The following is a 24,827-nucleotide window of genomic DNA, read 5'->3' as shown; positions in this document are numbered from 1 at the left end:
AGTTTACACTTAAAGACATTTTGTCTTTAAGAGGTATTTTACTTCCTCTTTAGTTTTTATCTCTTCCTTTAGTAAAAATAAAATTGACGGAGCGTAGTGGCCCCATGCTTTTGAATTTGTTTGTTTAACATATTGCATGTATAAATCCATCCTCTATACTCGAAGGTAATTAAACAATTATTCTCATTATTCATAATCGCACATTTAGACCGTATTTTGTCTAGATTGGATTTACTTGCAAACTGTCAAAGATTTAGTAAAGAGTTAGCAGAAGAGCAAGAAAAGTTGAAAAAAAGCAAAAAACTACCGAGCTAGACTCAGTAGAGAAACCCCACACTATTGGGATAGAATTTTCTTAGTACAAAAACATATTTATAGAATTGAGAAAAATATTGAAGAATTGAAATTCATCATTAAAGAGGAACAAAGACCTCTTGATTATTTGAGCATCGGTTAGATCCGCAGATCACTGGTATCAGAGCTTGTTGAAAAAGCTCAAAAGGGAATCCCCAATGGGGACAATGTCTGAATTGATATTAGAGAAGTTGAATTCTCTACTAAAATCTTCTGATGAGAAACATCAGAACCTGATACAAAAAGTATCTAGATGTTAAGATCATCTAGAAAAAGTACTAGAGATAATCTTCCGATTGGAAAAATTGGAGCACAAGATAGATTATATCAAAGAGCTTCCTAAAAGGGAAGAAGAACAGCTAACGAGTATTAGTAGAAAAATCAATGAACAACAAGAAATGCTGGATTCTATGAAAAATATATTGAAGGATAAGAAAAGGCCTCTAGTAAAATCAAAGAAAGCTAATGGATTCAAGTCATTAGAAAAACCTGAGAAGAATCCTATTCCAAACATGATTTTTCTAGAGCCTTCTACTAATCTTACTAGTATCAAATATGAAAAGTCAAAGCACTTGGTAGCAAGAGATGTCAAGATGATGAGCATCTTTGGGAAAAAGAAAGGAGTACAACTCCTAAATGCTGAAGAATTTGAATACAATGAAATAGAACAAGAGGTAAAAAACTCCGCAATCCCAAAATTAGATTTCAAACAAATCTATAAAAGAGGAAAGTTTGAATTGAAGGATAGCCGTCATTTCAAATTGTTAGAATTTACAACTCCTTCCACAACAGGAGAAACAGATCTTTTAATGATCATTCCTCAAGAGGTTGCCAGAGCAAGGGCAAAAAATTATCAATTTATGCATATTGGAGCAGTCCAAGTAGGCATAAAGCTTCTTGCACGAGAAAGCATAAATTGTTCAGTTCTATGTGTCTTACAGGACAATAGACTAACATATTTTCAAGCTAGTCTGTTGGGAACACTTGAAGCATCTCTATGCAATCAAGTGACATATTTCAACTGTTTCCCAAATTTCTCAACCAGCTTGAAAGTTGTAGCCCACTGTCTATGATTGAGAGTCAAGACAGATGGTATATCAATGAAAGAAAATATGCAAGAACTAGCAATAGTATACATAATATACTATAAACTGATGAGTACCACAGTAGAACCAAAGACAAGGATATCAAATATCCCCTTACTACTGGATTCCTCACCAGTCAAAAGAACCATGCACAACAAATTCACAAGGTTACTTGGAATGAAGTAACTTTTCCTATTAAATAGAAATTATCTGGTCCAAAGAAACCACCAGAAAGTGCTAAAGCAGCAATTTATGAAAATAGAAAGACTGGAGATATCAGTCTAAAATTTGACGATCACAGAAAAAGTGACGTATGTCCTGAAAATGTCAGAATAAACAAAAATCATCTCAGAAGATGCTACAGCACTAGATAAGCTAGTGTTAGTGGTACCAAATTTACTATTGAAGAACCAATAGATCGTATTACTGAACAAGAATTAGAAGCTGATCTAAATAGACCAGTAAATATGCTTAGAGCAAAAAAACTCTATGAACTCTATGATGAAGCAGAATCTTGCGAAAATATTGAAAGATTAGAACAACTAATTGAAGAGATGAAAAATTTCAAAATAGGAAAGGTAAGAAAAATCCGTCCTTATCAAGATATAGAAATGGAAGACGGAGAAAGCTCCAATTCCAAAACTTTCATCATTAGAGAAAATGGAAAACTGAAACTCCCTGTGCAGAAACCTCCTACAAGCAGAAAAATGGAAAGAAATTCTCAAAGATTCGTCCCAGAAGATAATATGCCTAGGGTGCCAATCACGAATTATGGTATATGGCTAAATCTAGACAAAGCTCTAGATAAAAGAAAAGCTATTGACCAATGGGTAGGTAGCCTCATGATGGCTTCTGCTCTTACCCTTGGAAAGTTTGAGTCACCAAATCTTCAGGTGTACTATGAAACTACTCTCACCGGAGTAGCCAAAAAATACTACTTGTCTTTTAAAGAGACTGGCTTGAAGAAATAAAAAATTCAAAATCTCCGTATGATTTTGCAGTACTTCTGTATGATCAATTCTGTGGAGACGTCTCAAATTTGAGTGAAAAGGCTAAAGAAACAGCCAAAATCAAATATCTACGCTCTCAAAATTTGCGACATGAGATATTTTGAAGAATACTTGAATGAATTTCAGGAATACTATTGTACGATAGGTGAACTAGAAAATACTAATCTAGTAAACCTATTACACAAAAAACTTTCTGCACCATGGAGAACAGCTATGAGAGAAATCATAGTTGAAAAACCAATTGAAAGATTTTCAGTTGGAGGAACTGCCGATAGAATCAAGCAATTATTAAAAGAACAACGCAAAGCGAATCTTAGAGCCAAAATGGCTAAGAAACAGCTCAAAGGTGTAGAAAACTTATGTTACAGAATACTGGATATGCCTACCAACTGGGGTTGTCATGAATCCAAGTTTCGTTAGAACAAAAAAGAAAAGTACTACTCAAAAAGGTTCAGAAAGAATGAAAATAAAAAAGACTGGAAGTTTAAGAAAAGCTCCAAATTCAAAAAACAAGATGAAAATCCAAAAAAGAAATTCTTCAAGAAAAAGAAGAATCACCAAAAGAACCATCAGGATAAACAACCAGGCAAGAAAGCTTGCAGATGCTGGTTATGTAAAGCTGAAGAGCACTATGCCAATGAATGTCCAGAAAAAAATAAAAGATCTACAAAAGCTCTATTCAAAGAATATGAGCCTATAGTAGAAACAGCAAATATGAAAGGCTATGAAATAGCTTATTTTGATGAAGAAGATGATGATAGGTCAATTTACTCTGTCTGGTCAGAAGAATCCTGATCTGATTCTGAAATAGAATATTTAAAATCTAGACAGATGAATGTTCTGAAAGTCAAAAACTGGGAAGTAAGCCAGACAGAAGCAATAATGTCTTCATATCAAGTTAACCCTGGTATATTCATTTGTGACTACTACTTATGTCATGAAAAGAATGGACTTCTCGTGTACTGTGAAGAATTGAAAAAGACTTATCACAAAGCATGCTTCATAGCTGAAGTAAGAAGAAAAACCAAGAATGGCCTTATCAGCCAACTGGTAGAACAAGAATATGAAGAATATTTCAGTGAACAAAAAGAGAAAAAGATAGAAACTTTGTTCCAAGAAATTGTTGAATCTTCCTCAGAAATAAAAGAAGAAAAGATCAATGATAATATAGAACTAGTTGAACTGGTTGGAATAGAAAACATTCCAGAAGAATATAAACCATTCATTCCGCAAGAACAAGCTCAAGAAAATGAGCTTCAACAATAAAAAGTCATCTCTACTAATAGATAGAGCAACTACATAGAGATTGGATTGAAATTCTCTGATCACAGAAAGTATCATCTACATGCATTTGTAGATAATGGATCAGGATTCACAGTTGCAAAGAGATTTGCAATTCCAGAAGAATTCTAGAAAGAAGATAATAAAAGAATAGCTACTGGTGTCCAGTTTGATGGAAGCCATTTAACCATGAAAAAGGTAGCTAGAAATGTTCATATCAACATTGGTGGAGGAACTAGTCACGAATATCCACGTATCAACATTTCTTTCCACAATCTCGAATATCCACGTATGTTGTTAAGGGACTAGTCAGGTTTCGCTCTCTAGCTTGCATTAACCATGGATGACCGTGTCAATAATTCGTCATTTTCTCGGAAACTTCAATTAGCTCCATTTTTTGCACAACTTCATCCGACATCCACAACTCTGCTTATTTACTACACAATAGATAAAAATGGATTAATTATATTATAATTGACTTGGGGATTAGCTAATTTCTTGTATTTTAGACATAATTACACGTATAATCAGAGCCATGAACATGAGTAGACCTAATTGACCTGAGATCCTGTCCGAGAAGCCTTCTGTTCACAATAGAAGTTTTTGCATACACTGCCGTAAACACACAAATAATACCATCCAGCGAACATGAGAAGGTAACCTGTTGAGATGATGAGGACAATATAGTAGGCTGGAGAGAGTCTTGAAAAAGAATCCAGAGATTGGGAACTTGCAGTCCCTTATCATTAGTAGCAAAAGGAACTAAACCTAACGACCTCCAAAAAGATCGATCGATAACATCGATTGGAACAAAAGGTTCATATAAAGCAACAATCAAAGGATGATGTAAACAAACCAAGTCTGAGCCAGCTGGGTGTCATCGGTAGTGATACCACAAGCGTTCCAATAGATAACTTTCATTAAAACAATTTATGTTTTTCTCCCTTCTGTATGAGAGCACGACCAACGTTTATTTTACAAAATTCTACCTTACCATTAGATTTATTGAGTTGCTTTTTGAATTTTTTAGACAACGCTGGCGTGAACTCATCCTCTTCCAAGCTAAAAGAAGAAGCCTCAGCATTAACAGAAACAGTCTGAATCATTTCATCCTTTGAAGCTAAGTTTGGATCATCATCTTTTGCATCCATCTATTTATCACTTGCAGAAGAAGGTACAACAACCAAACTAGACGTACTATCCTTCAACTGTCCATTATTCAGTCTCTAAAACCCAAGCGGAACACTATCAAATGTTGAAGCTTGGTCTGATAATTGCTAGATCATCGGTTCCGCAGTGGGTTTCTTAACATCATTAGTATGTGAAGGACCCGTGCAGTCTAACATCTGCTCTAGGGCTGGGCATCCGAACCCAAAAGACCGAGGACCAGACCCGAACAGAGCAAAAAAGCCCGATTTGGTTCGGTTTTGATATGAAAATTATTGGTTCGGTGCAAAGCCCGACCCGAATGTATTTTATCGATTCGGTCTCGGGTTTCAAATATACGGAGACCAAAATCCCGAACCGGAACCGATCTCAGCCTCCCTCTCTCTCAAAACCATCTCAACCCTGAAGGATATCGTGTTCTTCCCCCATTTTTGAAAACCCATATTAAAACCCTAAACCATTCAGGTGATTCAACCCTATTTCAAAGTTCAGACTTTGCAGAAGGCAAGAAACCGAGAAAAAAATACCAGCTCAAATCTCTGTCTCAGTACCTCTCTCTCTCTCTCTCTCTCTCTCTCTCTCTCTCTCTCTCTCTCTCTCTCTCTCTCTCTCTCTCTCTCTCTCTCTCTCTCTCGTCCATTACCATCTCCTCTGCCACTCTCCGTCTCCGAACTCTAGTAGCAAGAACCAAAAGATGGAAACTTTAGAAGCAAAGTTGTGGGTTTTGGATTATTTGGGTGGAGAAATGGATGTGGGAAATGAAAAACGAGTAGTTTTATAAGGATCTGAGATGGGATTTTTTCATGGCCTTGACTGGCTTTGAGCTTTTGAGACTGGGAAGAGAAAGGCGTAGCCGTGTAGAAGATGAAGAAGAAGGAAAGAAAGAATAATCAAATGATGTCGGCCATATTTCTTGAGTTGTTCACATGGGTTTGTGGTGAGTGGAATCAAAAAGTGAAAGGTGTAGTATTTGTTTTTTTTGGAAGAAGGAAATAAAGAATATTTGGGTGGAATCAAATATGCCGGCCATATGTCTTGATATCCATACACTGCTCTAGGCTCTAGCACACAGTGGACCCGATCTATATTTTCTTCTGGCCTGAAAAGCCCGAAAGACCAAACCAAAAAGTCTGAGTTCGGTTTTTGTCGGTTTTCATTCTGGAAAAAGCCCGAACCGGCCCGAACAGACAGTTTCAGGCTCGGTCTCGGTCTTACTAATTTTCGGGCCCGGCCCGGCCCAAGCCTAATATGCTCCTTCTGTAAAGTAGCCTCTAAACCAAGCAGCCCCTAATCATTCGGGCAGCCCGAGCGACGACGAGAGGCACCAAACTGCCTACTTCAGGGTCGTGAGCGCGTCACAAACCGGCCACGCTGTGATGTATCAGTAGGAATGGCTGTAGTTGAAACCCTGCAGCTCTCACTCAGGTGGCCAATAAGGCTACACTTGGAACATACTGATGGAAGGGCCTCATACTCTATGCCCATCATGATGTGTTCTCCATTAACACAGGTTACATGGAGCTGTTAAAGGAGCTGCTGGGATAGGTTTACATCCACCAAAATCCTGGCATAAAGGCCAACAAAGCGGTCTGCAGTTTTTGGGTCGAGCTTCAAAGGAACCCCAACTCCTTTAGCAATTTCGAAAAGCGTATGTGGCTTCCAAAATGCAAAATTCAAGTCCCAAAATTTGACCTAGACCTACGGAAAGGTATTTCTATACGTAGAGGGTGAAAATCTTGGCTACCACTTTATGAAGCATAGAAGCCCTTGCTGCAAACTCACTAAACCCAAAGACCAGATGTGTTGCATGTCCTCTAATGTATGGAACTGCAGCATGAAAAAACCCCTTCCAAGGGGAGAGACTAACCAATTGGCTAGGTCAAGCCAAAGACCCCTAAGATGGGATGCCAATTCATGTGATTTTAATGGGGGGAGGGGGGACTTTGGTGGTAGAACAACACGACCTACCAAGTTCGTTTTGCAGCGATCAAGCCCCCTAAGATAGGCTGCTTCAGAAACCTGGACGGACAAAAGTCCGTTCTCAAGGGAAGGAGAAGGGAGGTCATCGATGTTGAAATTTAGGGGCACGGGGGGAGGATTGAGAAGAGAGGCAAAGGTTGGCTTCACAGGGGTAGGGGGCTGGCATGCCATGCCGCCGACGAGAATGCCAGCAGTCATTGCGTTTAATTTAAGGGTTTTAGGGTTTCTCCGTCACTCGCCATAAAAAATGACAGCAACATGACTTTAGGTGGGAAATCGGCATATATTATAAGAAAGTGGATGCAATTTAACTAAATTAAGTTGTCGAGGGGTAAATTGACAATCATGAGAAAAATTAGGGAGTAATTTGACCATTATGCCTGAACGAAACACTATAAATTTTTTTTTAACATAAAACACTTAATTTTTTTTTTTCAAATATTCTATGCGTTTCTAACAAAAACTGCTTTCAACATAAGCAAACATGAGCAATTTTGTTTTTTTATTTTATTTTATTCTTTCAAATATTCTATGCCTTTGGATTGCTAAGCATAGTGTGAAACCTAAACTGGGGAGGCAAGGCAAATCATGGTCCCCTCCGCCTACTAGATGGCTTAAGGTTAACATTGACGGTGCTTTGGATAAAAGTACTTGTCGGGGAGGCCTGGGGATGGTTGTTTGTGACTCTGACAGCATGGTGGTGCCTGGTGCTGTTGATCAGTGCTCGGATGTATTGCTGCCTATTGTTGTGGAGGCTTTAGCTAGCAGGCTAGCCTGCAAACAGGTAGTAGAAAACTGTTTAGTACTAGTGATGTTTGAATCGGATTGTTTGCAGCTGGTTTAGGCTATCCAAGCTGAGGCATAGGATACGCTAGAGCTCGGCAGAATTGTTGATGACATTTCTTCATCTATTTCCTCTCTTGCTGGTTCTTTCTTCTCTCATGTTTATAGAGAATCAAATATGCTAGTTCACAAGCTAGCCAAATATGCTTTAGTTTTAGGAATGCAGATTTCTTGGAGTGGGCATGTCCTTCTTGAGCTTGGCAATTTCTTTTGTAACACCTAGTTTTATCAATGAATTATGATGTCTTCTCTTTCACAAAAAAAAACATAAGAAAACACTTCTAATAAGTTTCTTCTATTTTTTTGTGTGTAGTTTTTTATGGTTCTTTTTATCCCAATGATAGTTATCATTTTTTTTACAAGAAAAAATTCATGTCCAAAACGAGTTCAGATTTGTATATCCACATTTTCTTGTATTTGTATACATTAAATTAAAAAGTTGAAATTATAACAACTTAAAATTGTGCATTATTTTCAGCCGTCGGATTTACTTGTCCCTCACAGTTTGTTAAAAACTATTCATTAAGTGAGCATGCCTATATGTATATAATTTCAAGATCTTAACCATTTCATCTTTCATGTTGATCATATCTACAAAAAATATATGTACAAAAAAACCACCTATTTATGCAATTACATTAAATAAATTAACAATTAACCATCAAAACACCAACTTTCTCTTTCTGACTGCCTCAAATGGACGTGTCGTTATTGTATTAACAATTGAATTGCATAATAAATGACATTTTCAACAAAAAAAAATTATATTAAGATGAATATAATTCTTATACTAAAAAACAAGAGAGTTTGACTACACAAATCTACACTTATTTGGATGTGAATTTATTTTCAGTTAAGGGTGTGCTTCAACTTTCAACTTTCAAGTTTCAAAAAAAAAAAAAAAAAACGTAATGAAGGGAGCAAAGTCTAAAGAAGTTGACAAAATCAACCAACAGAATTAAGCCACGTGGCTGGTGGTAATCATGCATTCATAATAGGATATTATATGGATCTTTCTAAATGTACCCAGCAAATTTCTATGTAGACACAGCAAATTTTTTACTTTCAGTAAAAAAATAAAATTTGTAATTACACCAAGCAACTTTTTCAACAATACCCTTATTTTTAACTCACACCAAGCAAATCTCACGCTCAAAACTCACACCCAACAAAACCCTGATTATCTCAACATCAATGAGGGTCGCACCAAGTTCGTTCCCCAATTGAGAGGAACTCGTGCAACGCATCATTATAGAGGAAAGACTCGGTGCCGAGTCGAGGAAAAGAAGCGCAATCTCAAACTCAAGAATATCTCCATCTTGTACTGATATTCGGTGGTTGTTGGCCAAATATAGCGATCATGTTCGGTGGTTGTGTTTCGAATATTTTGCTAAATTTTGGTGGTTATCCGCCGAACTTTTGTACTTGGTTCGGTGGTTTCCTGCCGAATATTCTAATGACTTTCGACGTTTCTTGACTGATTGAAGTGCGATAAACTGCAGTAATTTTTTTTTTTTGGTTCTATGATAAACAAACAAAATACACAAATCTTATTTGACGCCTCCTAAATCATAATTGCAGTCACAACTTGGTCAATATCATGCGTATTAAACCCTTGAACCAATTATAAAGGAAGGAAAGTGAAATTTGGGTTTAAGGGTTTGCTCGAAGAAACAGCCTGACAATGTAAACACAATGAAATGCTGGGTACAACTGAACTGCTGTGTTCAAGTACAAAAAAGAGTTGTAAACTATTTGGTTTCTTTTGTTATTATTTTTATTTACCATGACTATTATTGTCATTTCGTATGAGGATATAAATGTCTTTTCATACAAAATTGATTTGCTGGGTTTACTTATAAATTTACTGGGTACATTTAGAAAGACCCTATTATATACGGATAGCATATGTCCAACCTAACATAACATAGACATCCATTCACCCTTTATTTCAAAAAAAAAAAAAAGACATCCATTCACCCAATAATGGATCCCTTCAACCAAGACATTTCCAAACCCGACGTTGACTGACTGCCCTCACTTTAATCCCAATCAAGTGTGAACGCGCCTACACAGTCCCACCTCCACCAACTAACTCATTAAATTTTCCTATATATGATGATGTCATAATTAAAAACTCGACCGCCCAAGAAGACGGTTATAACCATAAAAGGAAATTTTGAGTGTGATTTTCAGTTTTCAAACTAGGCTGAAAATAGAAATAGATGTAGAAGGGGAAGCAGTTAGTTAGGTGGCGGTGCCAGAGAAAAATGCCCCCTGTTCTTTTTCTACGGCCGGTTTCAGTTTCGGTAAAAGCCTTTCCTTAGCTGGACCCCCAACCTGTGGTACTGTACTGTACTGTCTTAGGTACTATCCAAACCTCACTCTCTGCCCTACGTACCCTTAATTTTTTTTTTTTTTCCATCACATTGATAGCATTGGTATTGTAAAGAAAAATAATTAAGGTAATTTGCTTAATTTTCGCTATAATCAGGTACTTTTGATCCCTCAGTATGGCCGATGATCAAAAAATTATATTGTTTAAGAGTGTTTCTATTGAGATCTCCAAATCTGTTCACTTGACCTCATTCATAATCGAATTATTAAATTACATATATAACCTACTATAAAATGACTATTAAGGACAATAATTATATTAAAAAAATATTATTTTTATTTCTCTAAACTTTCCAATTCAATAATAATCAGATTGCATACTTTATTATTTTCCTTATCTATTTTCATTTTCCAATTTCACTACATACTCATTAAAGCATTCATATATATTTAATAAGAACTAAAATTATGATTAAGATCATGTGACATAAAAATATATGATATACATGTTGAACACATATTGTGAGGGAGAGCAAAATAAATCATATTATAACCTAAATCTAAGTCTATCTATTATATTTGTTTAAAAAAAAAAAAGAGCTAGCATTTATAGAAAAACTAAATAAAAAAATTAAATAATTAATCATGAGGTGCAGAAAATAGAGAAAAAAAACATTAAGAAAAAAATGATTACTCTTTTTTTTTTGTGCACAACTAAAAGAAAAAAAAAGTTTTAAAAAAAATCACACAATTGTTCATGTTATTTTCTTGTTGATTAGAAATTATTTTTGATTTTTTTTATTGGATAAGAGATTTATGTTGTCTGATTAAGGAATATACATGTAATTAAGATTATAGAGTAATTAATCATTGAAATGACTAAGTTTTTTTTTTTTTTTTTGAAGAAAAGTTTTTTTTTAATTTTAAAGATAATAGTTTGTTTGCAAATTATATGAGTGAGGTTATTTAAGGAACTTTAGTGAGGTGTAGTGAGTAAATTTAGTATTTGAAAATTTGATAGGAGGTGCAAAAAGCATAGAGGTCAAGTGAGCAAATTTGGAGGTTCCAATAGAAAAACTCATTGTTTAATCACTTAAAAATATGTTGTGTTTTGACTTAATATATTTCGGTATTTGATCATTTGACTCTAAATTTAAAAAAAAATTAAAAAGGAAGAAAGTAAATTTAAAATAATAATCTAAATTTGATGACTAAGGACATCTCCAATCGAAGGTTCAAAGTCTATATTTTCGACCATGGTTGAGCAAAAACCATCTCCAATCATGCATTAGGTCTATTACAAAAATGTTTCATGGTGGTCTAAAGTCCATTTCTGGGTCTAAATATAGACCACCAAAGTTGGCCCACTTTAAGCTTCAAGTTGCATGATTGCATAATTAATCCAAATTTTTTTTTGAATAAATTTGATTTTATGAAATCTTTAATTTTATGAAATAAATTTGACCTAATAGTTTATTATAATTATAATTATTATTTATTAGTGATATGATACATAAACTAAATATAATTATGAAGTATAAATGAGATTGTAGAGGAAGTAGATGAGATGAGATGAGATATGCAACCCGAAGTACCATTTTTATTGAGATTTGAGGCTGAAGATAAGAAGTGCCATGTCGAAATAAAATCTAATCTGAAATCTGTATAACTAGTTATGAAATGACATGTGGCATGTAATATCCTATTCTAAAATTTAATAAGATTCGATAAAGATAAAAAGTGATTTGTGCAGATAAAAATTTAATCGGTAATCTGTAGAGTTGTGTATGAATCGACACGTGGACTCGAAAAGTCATAACTAACAATGTAGTAAGATTTCTTTAATCATTAAAATTATATTTTTGTCTTTAAAAATAATTCTAAGTATACTTGAATTAGTAATATAACTGAAAACACTTATAATTTTGAAGTATACAAAATAAAAATAATAAAATATATTAAAGTCTATAATTTAGACCTCAAATTATTAGAGTTGGAAAAATTATAAACCTCACTATTTGGATGAATAGTACCACTCAAAGGTCTAAAATTTTAGACTATGGTCTATTTTAGACCTCCACGATTGGAGATGGCCTAACCATCACACAAATCCCTTTTGATTTTCTTTTTTTTGAAAGGGGGCTGATGCGGCTGCCCTTAAGCCTTGATTAATGAAATTGCAGAATACAAGGGGGGGGGGATGTAGAGCCTGAACCCCAGATTACAATAAGCATAAAGAGAACATCCTGAAATAATACCAGGATTCTCCATAAAATCTATGTATTCTAACAAGCACCAATTAGCAAAGAGTGCACGAATGACTACTCCATTTGCTTTGACATAGGGGTGACATACTGGAAAGATAACTCTATCACGAAGAAGCATCAGTACAAATGACACAGCTTTCCCACTATGTGGCCACACGGAAATAAATCCGGCGACACTCAATTTCATCATGCCACTCGGAGGTTGCGTCCATTTGATCAAGCAAATAGCCCGCCGCCTCGCTAGGCCAGACAAGACACACTGAGTGTGCATACCGGGACAGAGCCCACTTCGCCCTGCCAGATAATGGCAAGGATTTATTAATGGCATAGTGCCATATTTAACTAAGAGTAAATAATAATAAATTAAAATAACAAAATAACATGGGTCAAGGGCTAAAGCCCAAGCCCAACTATCGTCAAACCCTAGCCCAGAATAATCAATGCAGAGAACACGACGCAGTGCTCCTGCCTGCACTATCCCATCACCGGCAGCAATGGCACCACCCACCTGACGCTTCCCCATCTTGCCGGCAACCAGATCCACCCATCCCGAGATCGATCGAATCCAATCACTCCGATCTGAGCCAAGAAGAACCCAGCAAAGCCACCCGACTGCCATCACCACCAAGTGGATTCCGATCCGACGACACCAACTCGATCCACCCATCAGGCCGGCCGTGCACGACTCTGGGATATAACCGCACCAGTCCTGCCTACCAAGCGAACGCAAGGCGTCCCTCCTACTCTCCAACCACCGTTGCCCAACCCCGACAGAACCTCCAGACGAACAAAACAACGACACCATCTCCCCACAGCGTAGACTTCGACTAGACCGCGACAATGCCGCGAAGGCGCGCCGTCAGACAGGGCATCGCTCTTCCCAACACTCGACCAAACGCAGGCAGCGCTTCAAGGTCAGAGAGAAAAAAATCACAGACAAAATAATATTCTATAGTTTTATATCCCTTTTGACTTTATTGTAATATGTTATACTTAAATGCTCAGATTCTCTTCCAATTGAAAAAGAAGATAATAAAAAGAAATTAAAGATTGGAGATTAGAAAATTATATTTTTATTTTTATATTTCTTACGAGTCAAACACGAGCTATATCGAGCCTATTTATAGCCATATCGGTATAGTTGGGTGTCAGTCACCCACTTATAATTTTTTTTTTTTGTTTGTTAGTTTTTTAATGTGTAATATTTCATCTCCAAAGAACTCAAATTAAAGACTTTGTGAGAGAAAAGAAAAATCATGCTTCTTGCAGTACTGTAAATTATCTCTATTATTGCATACATGCATGATAGACTAACCTAATCGTCGTACATGCACGATAGACTATATTGTCGGGTATGCTTAATGCGAGTTCAATTTTTCATCTAAAAGTCAATACACGATGTATGATGGCCTAACACAATGACTTCAATTCCCACCTCATGCAACCAAGCTAACCGATTACACTGCCTCATTATTAGTACTGCATTTTGCGTCATTATTGTTGATTTTCATCCCAAAGGAACTGACAAGTGATAAGGACCCGGAGTGGAAGCAGCAGAGATTCTGATACCATTCGTAGTAAATATCCAACCCATCAACTGCCAACATGCAATTGCTACCTCATGAAATATTAGGCAGTGTCAGTTCATTGAACCTCATCTTCAGCCTTCTTCTCTTTTTTTTTCCTATCTTCCGCTTAAATTTATGGTTGGTCGAGTACACCGAACCTTGAGAAATTGTTTCTTTCACTGTAGAGCATGGTGACCGGTGTGCCTGTATGTTAACATTTTAACGGAAAGGTGCATTGTGAATTGTGATTAGCTCTTAGAGGGCCAAAAAGCCCCATTCATCGCAATTAGATTCTTCGCAAAGAGTCAAAAGTTTAGATTCCAATCTCCTCTAGGAAAAATAATAAAATATAGGTTATGATTTAGGAGTTAATTAGGATCGCCACACCACCCATCGATATAGGTGGAAAGTGAAGTAGACTCTCCGACCGCCCGTGGTTTGACGCACCTTGTTAACTTGTCTTTCCTTGTTGATATTTAGATTTTATATCCCCTAATGTGTCTTTCAAATTCTAAAATAAACAACGAGTGTGCAGTTGAACCACCCAGTTAGATTGAGCTTCAAATCTTTTTTCATAAAAAATAAATAAATAAATAAAATTTGGAGTATAGTCTTTGGTCGTTCAACTGTTAATGTGCAACAATCAGGAAACTCTAGCTGGAACACTTCAGAATTTCAGAAGACAAAAATGTATATTGCAAAACTACGATGGAATAACACGTTTGGAGTAATTGCTGAATCCAAAATATTCACATGCGTCCTCAAACTGTACATATAGACTGGAATGCCGCTGACAATTCCGAATTCCCCAACCATGGCATTCCGGTCAATCCATTAAAATCAAGGACATTTTCGTGACTCAACAAAAAAAATAAGCAGGAGGATACTTACAAAATTAAAGCAACAAGGAAAACAAAATAGAATGCCCAAAACAAACGCCAAACAAAAACTGTGACTTTTTTTTTTTGCGTCTCTCGCATAGATCAGACCTGGAAATTAGCGTCACCGTCACGGGCCATGGCTTCCGTGACCGACGCCAGCTTCTGCAGATTCAACCTGACCACCGTATCGGCGAACAGTCGCGTTTCCTCTTCGCTATTCCCCTCCGGCACATCCACCGCATACGATTCCAAAACGACCGTGCAGATCCTCCCGTCGCGCTCGAACCCATGCACGGTGGTCACCGACCGGTAATTCCTCAGCCGGTGCTCTCCCCCTGTAATACTGAACCCGGTGACGTGTCGGTCATCGTCCAGCAAGTCCAGCCTCTCCGTGCTCGTCGCCGCTGGTAGCCCCGAAATTACATTCACCTCCCTCGTGCATCCCACGCTCATTACAAACCCTTCTCTGACCGTGCAGCTCCGGATGAAGTGCTTGTAAGTCTGCGGCCGGTCGAACCGCCGCACCACCCTCCACACCGTCTCCAGCGGCGCGTGGACTCGCTGCGCCAGTAGCGAGGAACAATACCCCGGGCCTACCCGGTACGTGTGGAACTCGGCCACGCTCGGCTTCAACTCCTCGAACTCGGACTGAGTCAACCCGGAGGGGACTGTGAGGTGGTGCTGCGACCTCTCCGGGTCGCGCTCGGCCGCCATGGATCCCTCCGCTGCTGCTTTCTCCATTTGGTCAGAGAGAGAGAGAAGAGAGAAGAGGAGAGAGGGAGGGGGAGGGTTGTGAGGCGAGGGTTATGGGGAGGGCATTTTGTAGGTTGATAGGGGTAAAATGGAGAATTCAGGTGGGTTTCTATTAAAATTTGAGGGGTAAATTTGGGAGTAAATAAATGGGTTTTTTTAAGCATAAATGGAAAGGTGTCAACTTGGTGATGCAGACAGGTGGCGTCTCTAGCTGACCTGGCTTAGCTGCAAGCCGCGCTCCCCTGCATGTCCCTATAATTTGTATTTTTGTAAATAATTTTCCTTCTTATTTTTCAAATTTTGTTTACGTAGAGGTCGGCACGGCCCGACTCGTTCCGATTTGCCCTTGAACTGAAACAGAACTGTTCTTGAAAAATGGATTGGTTTGGTTCGGTCCGATTGCTTTTTTATTAGGAAGACGATCGTATTTTACTATTTGCATTGGTTCGGTTCATACATTTCAAATAAATACACAACAATCGTCACGTATATCAACTTACGCAAGTTGATAATTTTTCATATTATACCCGAATAAAATATATATTTACATTTTTTTTAGAAGTATTTCCTAACTTCATAAAATGAATTAGTTAATTTCTCATATTTTTGAAGTCAAATATATTATACACGATTTTTATGTTATTATTATTATTATGTTAGTATTTTACACATAGTATTGAAAAAATGAGTATAAATTAATACTTTAAAATTTAAAATTAGTTAATTAATTAATTAAAAATATTTTGTTAAATTTTTCAACAAACTATTTGATACATGTCTAAATAATATATGTACATATTTTTCACGTACCATATATGTTCTATATTTTACCAACTATACGACCCACGATGCCCTAATTGGGGATGAAGGTGATGAAGAGGGTCTTAACCACATTTCATATTGGGCATTTAGAAGTTCAAGAAGAAAACTAAGGGTCAATGTGCTCAAAAGCGTGAGAAACATGGCCGGCGAATTTTTATGACAAAAACCGAATTATATTAATAATATTTTTATTTTCTTTGATTCTTCTGTTTTTATCAATTTTTTGGCCCACCTATTAATTAGAACAATGAGCATGGCCCTATGCCCCTATCTAATATTTTATATTTGGAAGTATAGAAAATGTTGGTGAAGCATAACGATTAGTGCTTTCTTTTCAAAAGTGGTTGAATGCAGTACATATTAAATCAGCCTCGCATAAGTTGGTTCAGATATGACTTACCAAAAAGAAAATTAATTCAGATATGTACGAATAATTTTAAACTATAAAGAAAAATCAATAACAGAAAATATATGTATATAGAATTAGCTGAGCTCAAAAGGTTCTTTGTTTTATTGTTGAGGTGAGCAAGACTTGATGGATTATTCCTTCGACTTCGGAGAGCTTAATAATATTGCTCAAGAGTGTTGGAGCTTGCGTGGTTTCCCCTTTCCAAAAGTAAATGTCCCCTTCATTCCACATCTAATAATCCAGCTATGCAGACCATTCTCTATGGATATACATGACTGCCAACTAGGGTTTTGTTTGGTTAATGGAGTAGAGGCTTAAAAATTGGTATGAGATTTTTTATGATCGTTCGTCATCGTTAAACTCTGAAAAATCTGTTAATAAGCACTCTCCTGAATATATGCTATATTCTATATGATAATGATATTTTGAAAAGGAGTGAGAATGAAATTTTATCTTTGCTTCCATTGAGTTCGTCATTTCTATCACTTGAGAACAAGGGCAAAGTTCAATTGAGGTCGGTACGTGTGTGTGTGTATATATAGATCCTATCTAGAGCGGGGCTCCGCTTTGAAAATTAACGTGTGAAGTTCGAGTTTTGGGTCACTTTTCGGTCGCATATCTACATCTCGACCGTTCAGTTTTTAGGTACTAGTGTATAGATCATCTCTGCAAATTTTCAGCCAAATTGATGATCGTTAAGGTATCTAACTCACTTAAACCAATGGACGGACTGAATCTGTCAACCTGAACCGTACTAGCTTTAAGGAAGTGATCAATGCCTTAACGATCATCATTTTGGCTGAAAATTTGCAGAGATGATCTATACACTAGTACCTAAAAACTGAATGGTCGAGATGTGGATATGCGACCGAAAAGTGACCCAAAACTTGAACTTCACACGTTCATTTCAAAGCGGAACTCCGCTCTGGATAGAATCTGTGTATATATATATATATATAACAAAGATGGATTATCACTTGATGACAATGCAATTCTCAAACTTTCCATGACAATCAAACTTAACTGCGTGCATGGACATATCACATATGAATCTTAATTAAATGGAGAAGAGACCACGTGTGTTCGATTTGTTACAAGTTCATATTATGTTGCATGTTAAAAGCATGTTGAAAACACTCTGGCTCTCTCTTAAATAATAGAATGAGAGTTAAAGTTCTTTATAGTGCCTACAATTTCTAATCGTTGCAAGCAATTCAAGCTCGATATAAGCACGTTTGGTTTTTATTTTGTTTTACATGTTTTTGTATTGTATTATAAATGCAATCATATTCCTTCTTGTTTCGTTCATATATAAATACTAGTGTTCACTTCATTGAGTAGTATCAATTGGCACGGTTTGTAGTTTTACTTTTTCAAGTACATGGTGAACACAAAAACTCTTGATAATTGAAATCGTGAGGTCGATCAAGTCCTGTTCACTATATTACATATTAAAATGAAGGTGTCAAATTGACTTTAAAGACAATAATTATCTGCATCTCATATTATAATTATAAATATCGCCTACTTATGGAAATCTATATTCTTAAATAATACTTATAGTTTTATACTCAAAGTCTCAAATTTGAATCTTCTTATAATAACACCAACTCATTTTTGTAGTCGAAAATAATGATCGTATATAAATATAAAACATATAGACATAAAGAATCCAACTATGTCTTGGTAGCCAACTTTGCCCACGACTGCTTGCTCCATCCAATATTTAAATATATTTCCACTTTTGGTTATGTGGTTCTTGTTTATTCCTTTAAATCCTCCTTGACCATGTAGAAAGTAGAAAAAAGAGGATATTGGATTGGTGCAAAACTGCAAATTGTTTAAACCATGCCCCAGTTTCTTCTTTGGTGTTATTCTCTCGCCAATGAATTTTTAAATAACCCCATTATAATTGATAGCCAAGTAATCAATTAAAAACAAAGGCTCGACCAATGGCTTGTAGTGAGAGATGAGTCGAGCCATTGGAGGCCAATGACCACTCATTAGTTTCATTATATAATATAGCCAGCTTTAGCTGTATTCACCAATAATTGTCATTTCAAAACTCTGGTATTCGAATCTGGAGCACAAAATTTCATGACCCTTTTTGCGGTTTAGGTTAACAGAAATGGAAGATCGTTCTCCAAGCTCATTTTATATATCAAAATAATTTAGAGAGTAGCCTAGAAGATTTGAGAGCACAGCTCGGCAACCATGTGTTTTATAATGCTTGTGTCTGGTGGTTTCGATGGGAAAAAACGACTTTGTTTGGTCCCGGATTATGGTTCAATGGAAGAAATAAAACCCTAAAATCAATCATACGCTAGTAGTGGTGTATGATTGATTTTAGGGTATCTCAAGGTTTATTAACTTGGACTTTTTTTTTTACAACAATATGAGATTAGGTATATGAGATTGTTAAAGTAAAGTCTACACATACGGCGCCTAGGAAGGAAGAGTAAAAACAAAAAGCCAGAACAGTCATTTGTCTAATCTTTAGTCATTCAAAAATCATAATTTATAAATTTGATGTTTCTTATGAAAAATCAAACAAATAGGAAACCATTTAGCTATGACCTCAAATAAAAATGATCAAAGTGTTTCTAATAGACACATGAATGATCATCATTGTTCATATCAGTTATGTGCTAAGAAAAAACACCACAATTACTCTGCCATTAAATTCCGTGGGTCTGACATTACCAACCCACATTGGAAAGGAAAAATGAGGCAAGTCCTAACCCACACTATATATATACATGTGGTTCTCTACCCTTGCTATGTCAATATTCTCAAAATATTTGACTCACACATTGGAGAGTCATAGGCCAGCAACCCTGGTATATCCCTTAACCTTTGTTCATGATTAACATGTAATAGATCTCTAAGAGTAATGTTAGGTGAACCACCTTTTTGAGTATCACCTGCATCCCACCTTACATGGCTTCTAATGTGGCAGAAAGACCAACCTATCACAGATATTTATTAAATGACGTTGTTGTGCCACATTAATTGCCACGTAATGTGGAATGCAGGTGATACTAAAAAGAGTGGTTCACCTACCATTTTTCAAACTCGAAAACGGTTTGCCCTCTCGGTGATTCTCAATTCCCCCACCGGAATCCGTAGAAACAATCATGATAATCAAGTGGTCATAAGATTTCCGATGTTGACATTTGCAAGGGACGACACTTAGAGATTAAGAGTTGGAAAGGTCCATTAAAAAAATGATGTTTTAGTTCTGATCGGAAGAAGTCCCTTTAAAGGCTACGTACTCAATTACTCCTATATAAAAATGGATCGAGATCCCTCCCAATGGGAGTACTCGAGGGACTTTGTATAGGAGTACAAAGAGCTTTGCCCTCTCAGAATAGCGGATATACGACAATACAAGAATGTAGGGTAGAAGTTCGCTCTCCTATGGGAATGCATGGAGACGCCAAAGTAAGTTAGATGGTTAAATCGAATATTAGATATTGATTATTATAAGCTTAATAATAATCTCATGCATGCACGTTCATATTTCAATTTCAAGGAAACTAGCTAGCTAGAGTACTTAAATTCTTTGATTTTCAACCAGATGATGAATAGGCTAAAAGAGAGAAGAAGACTAGCAGCCCAATATTTTTAGGTGTGGCCAACTAATGGGAGGGATTCTCTTCTTCTCAGTTTTGAGAGATTTTTCATCCTTATTGGCCCTAGTTGTCTTCTTCTTCCTATGTTTCTGTTGAGCAGGAGAACTTAAAGGCTTCTTATTCTGCTTTGGCTTATTCCCTCTATCGGGTTGTTCCTGCAAAATAACCCAACATTAATTATTCCAAAAGCACCTTTAAAATTCAATTAGAATGCGTCTAAGAGAATAATTTGATGTGACCCTGGCCCTAAAAAGCTTCATTCATGAACATTGCAGAAAATATGGACAACTACAAGCTTTCTAGTGGTATATATAATGTTGTCATCATCCAGTATATTTATATGCACACACATTATTGCATCCAACTTAATTTGTAAACTGCCAAAAGGAAAAACCCAAACAAACTAGGAATTTTCCAAATTCAAACAACATAGGAGGTTGAAGCAGTGACATGTTAACTGATGTAAGGCAAAATTTTCTAAAGAAATCCTTGATAGCATGAAAATTTTCTACACTACTGCTGCTCTAGCTTTTATATCTTGATATGATGAACTAGCTAGCTCGATCTAATGCACGCACCAAAAGACAAAATATTATCAAGTAAATTTGTCGTAGACCTTTTCTTAATGGAAGGTGAATTTTTCTCCATTATCAGATAGTAATGTGTTGATTAATTAGTTAATTACCTGAATTTCAAGCCTAATGGCATGGACTTGGGAGAGTCGTTTATTGTGAGCATGAAAGGGAATATTGGGAGTGAAAGTTGGGAGCGAGCAAGATGATTCGCCCTTCGATCCGTGGCTCCAGTAGGTTTCACCAGATGATGCCTGTGTAGAAGTGCTAGATGAGCTGCTTGATTCCTTCTCTAAGCACAGCTGAAATCACCACAAGTGATCGAATATGACAACAAATTATAAGCAGCAAAACAATTCTACAGTGGATCCTCAATCTGGATTGTTTCATAATTAATCACCATGAACAAACCTAACGTAAGTCTGAATTGGCTTATTGGAGTCTTATATGCCTAATATTCCATCCATCCTACTAAATAAGATGCAATTTGGTAATTAACCATTAGTATCTTGATGATCAATAGTACTCAAATAAAAAATTAGATTCATATGTTTTCAATTTTGCAGGAAGGCAAGTATTATATATATATATATATATATATATATATATATATACATATCCTATTCAGAGCGGAGTTCTGCTATGAAATTAAAGTGTGAACTTTGAATTTTGGGTCTCTTTTCGGTCGCATATTCACATCTCGACTGTTCAGTTTTTAGTTACTAGTGTATAGATCATCTTTGCAAATTTTCAGTCAAATTGATGATCGTTAAGGTATCTAACTCTCTTAAACCAATCGACGGACTGAATCTGTCAACCTGAACAGTACTAGTTTTAAGGCAGTAATCAATGTCTTAATGACCATCAATTTGACTGATAATTTATACACTAGTACTTAAAAACTGAACTGTCGAGATGTGGATATGCGACCGAAAAGCTACCTAAAACTTGAAATTCACACTTTAATTTTAAATCGGACATCCGCTCTGGATAATATATATATATATATATATATATATATATATATAAAACTCGTCAAAAGAGACATCATGTATGTTAATTATTAAACTCTTGTGCAATTACTGTCCAAAATAAATAAATAAATCTAGTAACAAATGAGAAAGAGAACCTGAAAAAGCCTATTTTCAAGAGCTGCCACTTGATCCATGAGTGAGCCTTTGAAGTAAGTCTCCTTCAATGCCAGATCCACTGGCATGCATTGCTTCTTCTTCAGTTCTCCTCCAGCAGTACTGGAACCATTGTTACTCTCCAATTTCGCCAAATTTTGTTTTCTTTCCAAATACTTCATCTAAATCCAATTACACATTCACACCCCAAATTGGTCATGAAAGAAAAAACTATAATTAGAAAAGAAAAGAGTAATAATAGTCATAATTAAGTGGTGGATGAACTTACAAGGAAATCCAGATGATCCAACCTAGAAACCAAAGACTTGGATGAACTATGATCCGATTGTGCTTTATCATTCATTTTGGTTTGCTTGAAGATTTGATGAAATAATAATTATGGACTGAGTCTATTTGAGCAGATCTCTCTCTCTCTCTCTGCGAAGGTTTCTCTGAAAGTGAGAGAAGCCTTCTGCGCAAAAGCGATTATGAATTCCCTCCTTTTTTGGTCGACGGATTGAGAACACGTCACTCGAGTTTGTTACATCGCGTGGCGGAGATTGTGATAAGCACGGAGCCGAGTTGAAACAGTAGGGAGTTTCTACGTGCACTAGCAAATTTTCTTTGTAATTTTTTTTTGGGGTGAAAATACAGAAGTACAACGCACACGAATATTCATGAAACACTAAATAGGACAACTGGTGCCCCAATCAAATCGTGCCACTAGAATTTAAGATCTTTAGTATCATCTCTCTCTCGAAGAAACCCTAAGGGTCGGCCGCGGCGGCTTCAACCAAGAGCTTGCTCTCGTTCGGCGACGGCTATGGCATTCGAGCGGGCCTTTTGGTCTCACCAATGACGCGTGATCTGCTACCGGACGGGACTTGATGCTAGCGTTCCGGAGGCTCGGGTGTGAGTGTTGCTCGAAAGTTTTTGCATGTGGTTTTTGGCTCTAGGTCGATGGAAATCTCAGCTGGGATGGGTGCAGTTATGGTGGGTCTCGGTGCAGATCGATGGTGTTGCAGATATTGAAGGAGCTGGGCATGGCGATTTCGACTTCGGCTGCAGCGTTTGGACCATGGATCATTGGGTCTTGGCATCGTGGCTGTTTCGACTTTAGCAACGGCGTATGATAGCGGTGTGCTGGGTCGTGGTGGGGTTCTGTGGCGGTGTTTGTGTTGTGACGGCGGGAATCCTGCCGGAGCGGGTGTGGGCACTGTGGCGATTGAGGACGGGTTTGGAGATGGAAGTTTGGTCTGTGCCAATCTCGGCCTGTTGGGCTTTGGGTGGGCCTGCTTTTGGAGCTTCTTATGACAAAAGTTTGATGGGCTAGGGTTTTTCTCTTAGCCCATCCCTATGTTTTTAGTTTGTCTAATTACAATAAAGTTCCTTGTATTAGGAACACTCTATGTACTTCTAGTGCCTCTGGAGTACGTAGTATCGAAAGAGGGTATCTGCTACCTCTACGTATTTAAACGTATAATGGGTAGGACTATATGTACATACCACTAGCTTCTTATCTGTCTATAAATGACAGCGGAATGATATGAACGGCCTATTCTGGCTTATGATGAATAGATTATTTTGCCCTTGTGGCATTACTCAAAAAAAAAAAAAAAAAATCAAATGGTGCCTCTAAATGTTAATTTGTCAAAATAAACTAATAATGATTATGTTATTTTGAATAATAATGAACTAGCTTCTGGCTTTGTTAGTTGTGATGAGCATAGTTTCCGCTCTTAGTTGGGGCTAGAAGTGTTTTTCATGCCACATTGTCCCCTCAAAACTGTTTGAGAAAGTCTTCTCCAGCATCTCCAACAGTCTAAATTACTTTTTAGTTTTTTTTTTTTTAGAGAAAGGAGGTCAGCTTATTGAAATATAAAAGTTTAAAGATTACAAACTTCAGTTGCTAAAGCAGCTTGTAAAAAAGAGGGTCCTGAAAAATAAAAAACCTCATTTGGAGCTTAGGTACAAGAGGCTGCCACAAGGTGAGCCACCTTATTTGCAGTCCTGTTGGTATGAACAACCTGCATGTTTGGGTCAGCTGCCAGAAGGACACCCAAATCATCATATATACGTCCCAGAACTGATGTATTAGGTCCATTCTTACTGACCAACTGCTGCTGCACCAAAATAGAATCGGTTTCAATAATAGCTGGCAAGAAGGACTGCTCCAACACAAATTCCACCGCCTGCTTACATGCCTCTACCTCTGCATGTTCTGGAGAGATTATGCCATGCAATGGCTTCCCACCATCGGCAAGCATAGAACCTTGCCAATCTCTTACAATAAAACCTCCACTTCCTTTTGTAGTTACATGGTTATAAGAACCATCAACAATAACCTTGAACCATCCAATCGGAGGAGCAAACCACCGAGCCACCCTCACTTCCCTAGGACCAATTCTACCTAATTTCATGTTATGAACTCTGAAATCCTGTAGTCTAGAAACTGTCTTGAGCAGCACATCACTAACCGAGCTAGCTTTATCATCCCAAATACAACAATTTCGTTCTTTCCAGACACCCCACAACAAGTACACAAACTCACCCAAGCTTTTCAACGAGAGTTCACGAGCACAAGAACTTAACCACTCCAAAATGTTATGGTGAGTAAAATGGGGATTGTAACAAACATGAGCCACCGCAGCATTGGTATGAAGCAATTGCTTAGTAAACAAGCAATCACGACAAATATGAATAGTAGATTCCACTGCCATCGAGCACAATGGACAA

General features: G+C 37.0%; 3 protein-coding genes across 3 annotated transcripts; all 3 read right to left on the bottom strand.

Moving 5' to 3' along the window:
• Positions 1-14,579: 14,579 nt before the first annotated feature.
• LOC112178771 (abscisic acid receptor PYR1) lies at positions 14,580-15,561 on the bottom strand. Its single transcript, XM_024316987.2, has one exon. The coding sequence runs from the start codon at positions 15,512-15,514 to the stop codon at positions 14,876-14,878; it is 639 nt and encodes a 212-aa protein (XP_024172755.1). The 5' UTR covers positions 15,515-15,561; the 3' UTR covers positions 14,580-14,875.
• A 4,730-nt stretch (positions 15,562-20,291) lies between these two features.
• On the bottom strand, positions 20,292-22,543 carry LOC112177711. Its single transcript, XM_024315970.2, has 4 exons — positions 22,381-22,543; positions 22,094-22,273; positions 21,078-21,266; positions 20,292-20,547 (listed from the first exon to the last, which is right to left on the bottom strand). The coding sequence occupies exons 1-4, from the start codon at positions 22,453-22,455 to the stop codon at positions 20,368-20,370; spliced, it is 624 nt and encodes a 207-aa protein (XP_024171738.1). The 5' UTR covers positions 22,456-22,543; the 3' UTR covers positions 20,292-20,367.
• A 1,512-nt stretch (positions 22,544-24,055) lies between these two features.
• LOC112177710 lies at positions 24,056-24,811 on the bottom strand. Its single transcript, XM_024315969.1, has one exon. The coding sequence runs from the start codon at positions 24,809-24,811 to the stop codon at positions 24,056-24,058; it is 756 nt and encodes a 251-aa protein (XP_024171737.1).
• Between the last annotated feature and the right edge of the window lie 16 nt (positions 24,812-24,827).

This window comes from Rosa chinensis, chromosome 7, assembly GCF_002994745.2.
Source record: "Rosa chinensis cultivar Old Blush chromosome 7, RchiOBHm-V2, whole genome shotgun sequence".
Lineage (NCBI taxonomy): Eukaryota > Viridiplantae > Streptophyta > Magnoliopsida > Rosales > Rosaceae > Rosa > Rosa chinensis.
Note: the sequence above shows the minus strand (reverse complement) of the source record. Positions and strands in the feature narration are given on the sequence as shown.

Excerpts from the sequence above, each read along its gene's own strand:
- LOC112178771 (XM_024316987.2), bottom strand. The coding sequence starts at position 15,514 with ATGGAGAAAGCAGCAGCGGAGGGATCCATGGCGGCCGAGCGCGACCCG.
- LOC112177711 (XM_024315970.2), bottom strand. The coding sequence starts at position 22,455 with ATGAATGATAAAGCACAATCGGATCATAGTTCATCCAAGTCTTTGGTT. Across the intron at positions 21,267-22,093 it reads TTGAAAATAGGCTTTTTCAG|CTGTGCTTAGAGAAGGAATC; the intron begins GTTCTCTTTCTC and ends TGGTGATTTCAG. Across the intron at positions 20,548-21,077 it reads CCATTAGGCTTGAAATTCAG|GAACAACCCGATAGAGGGAA; the intron begins GTAATTAACTAA and ends GTTATTTTGCAG.
- LOC112177710 (XM_024315969.1), bottom strand. The coding sequence starts at position 24,811 with ATGGCAGTGGAATCTACTATTCATATTTGTCGTGATTGCTTGTTTACT.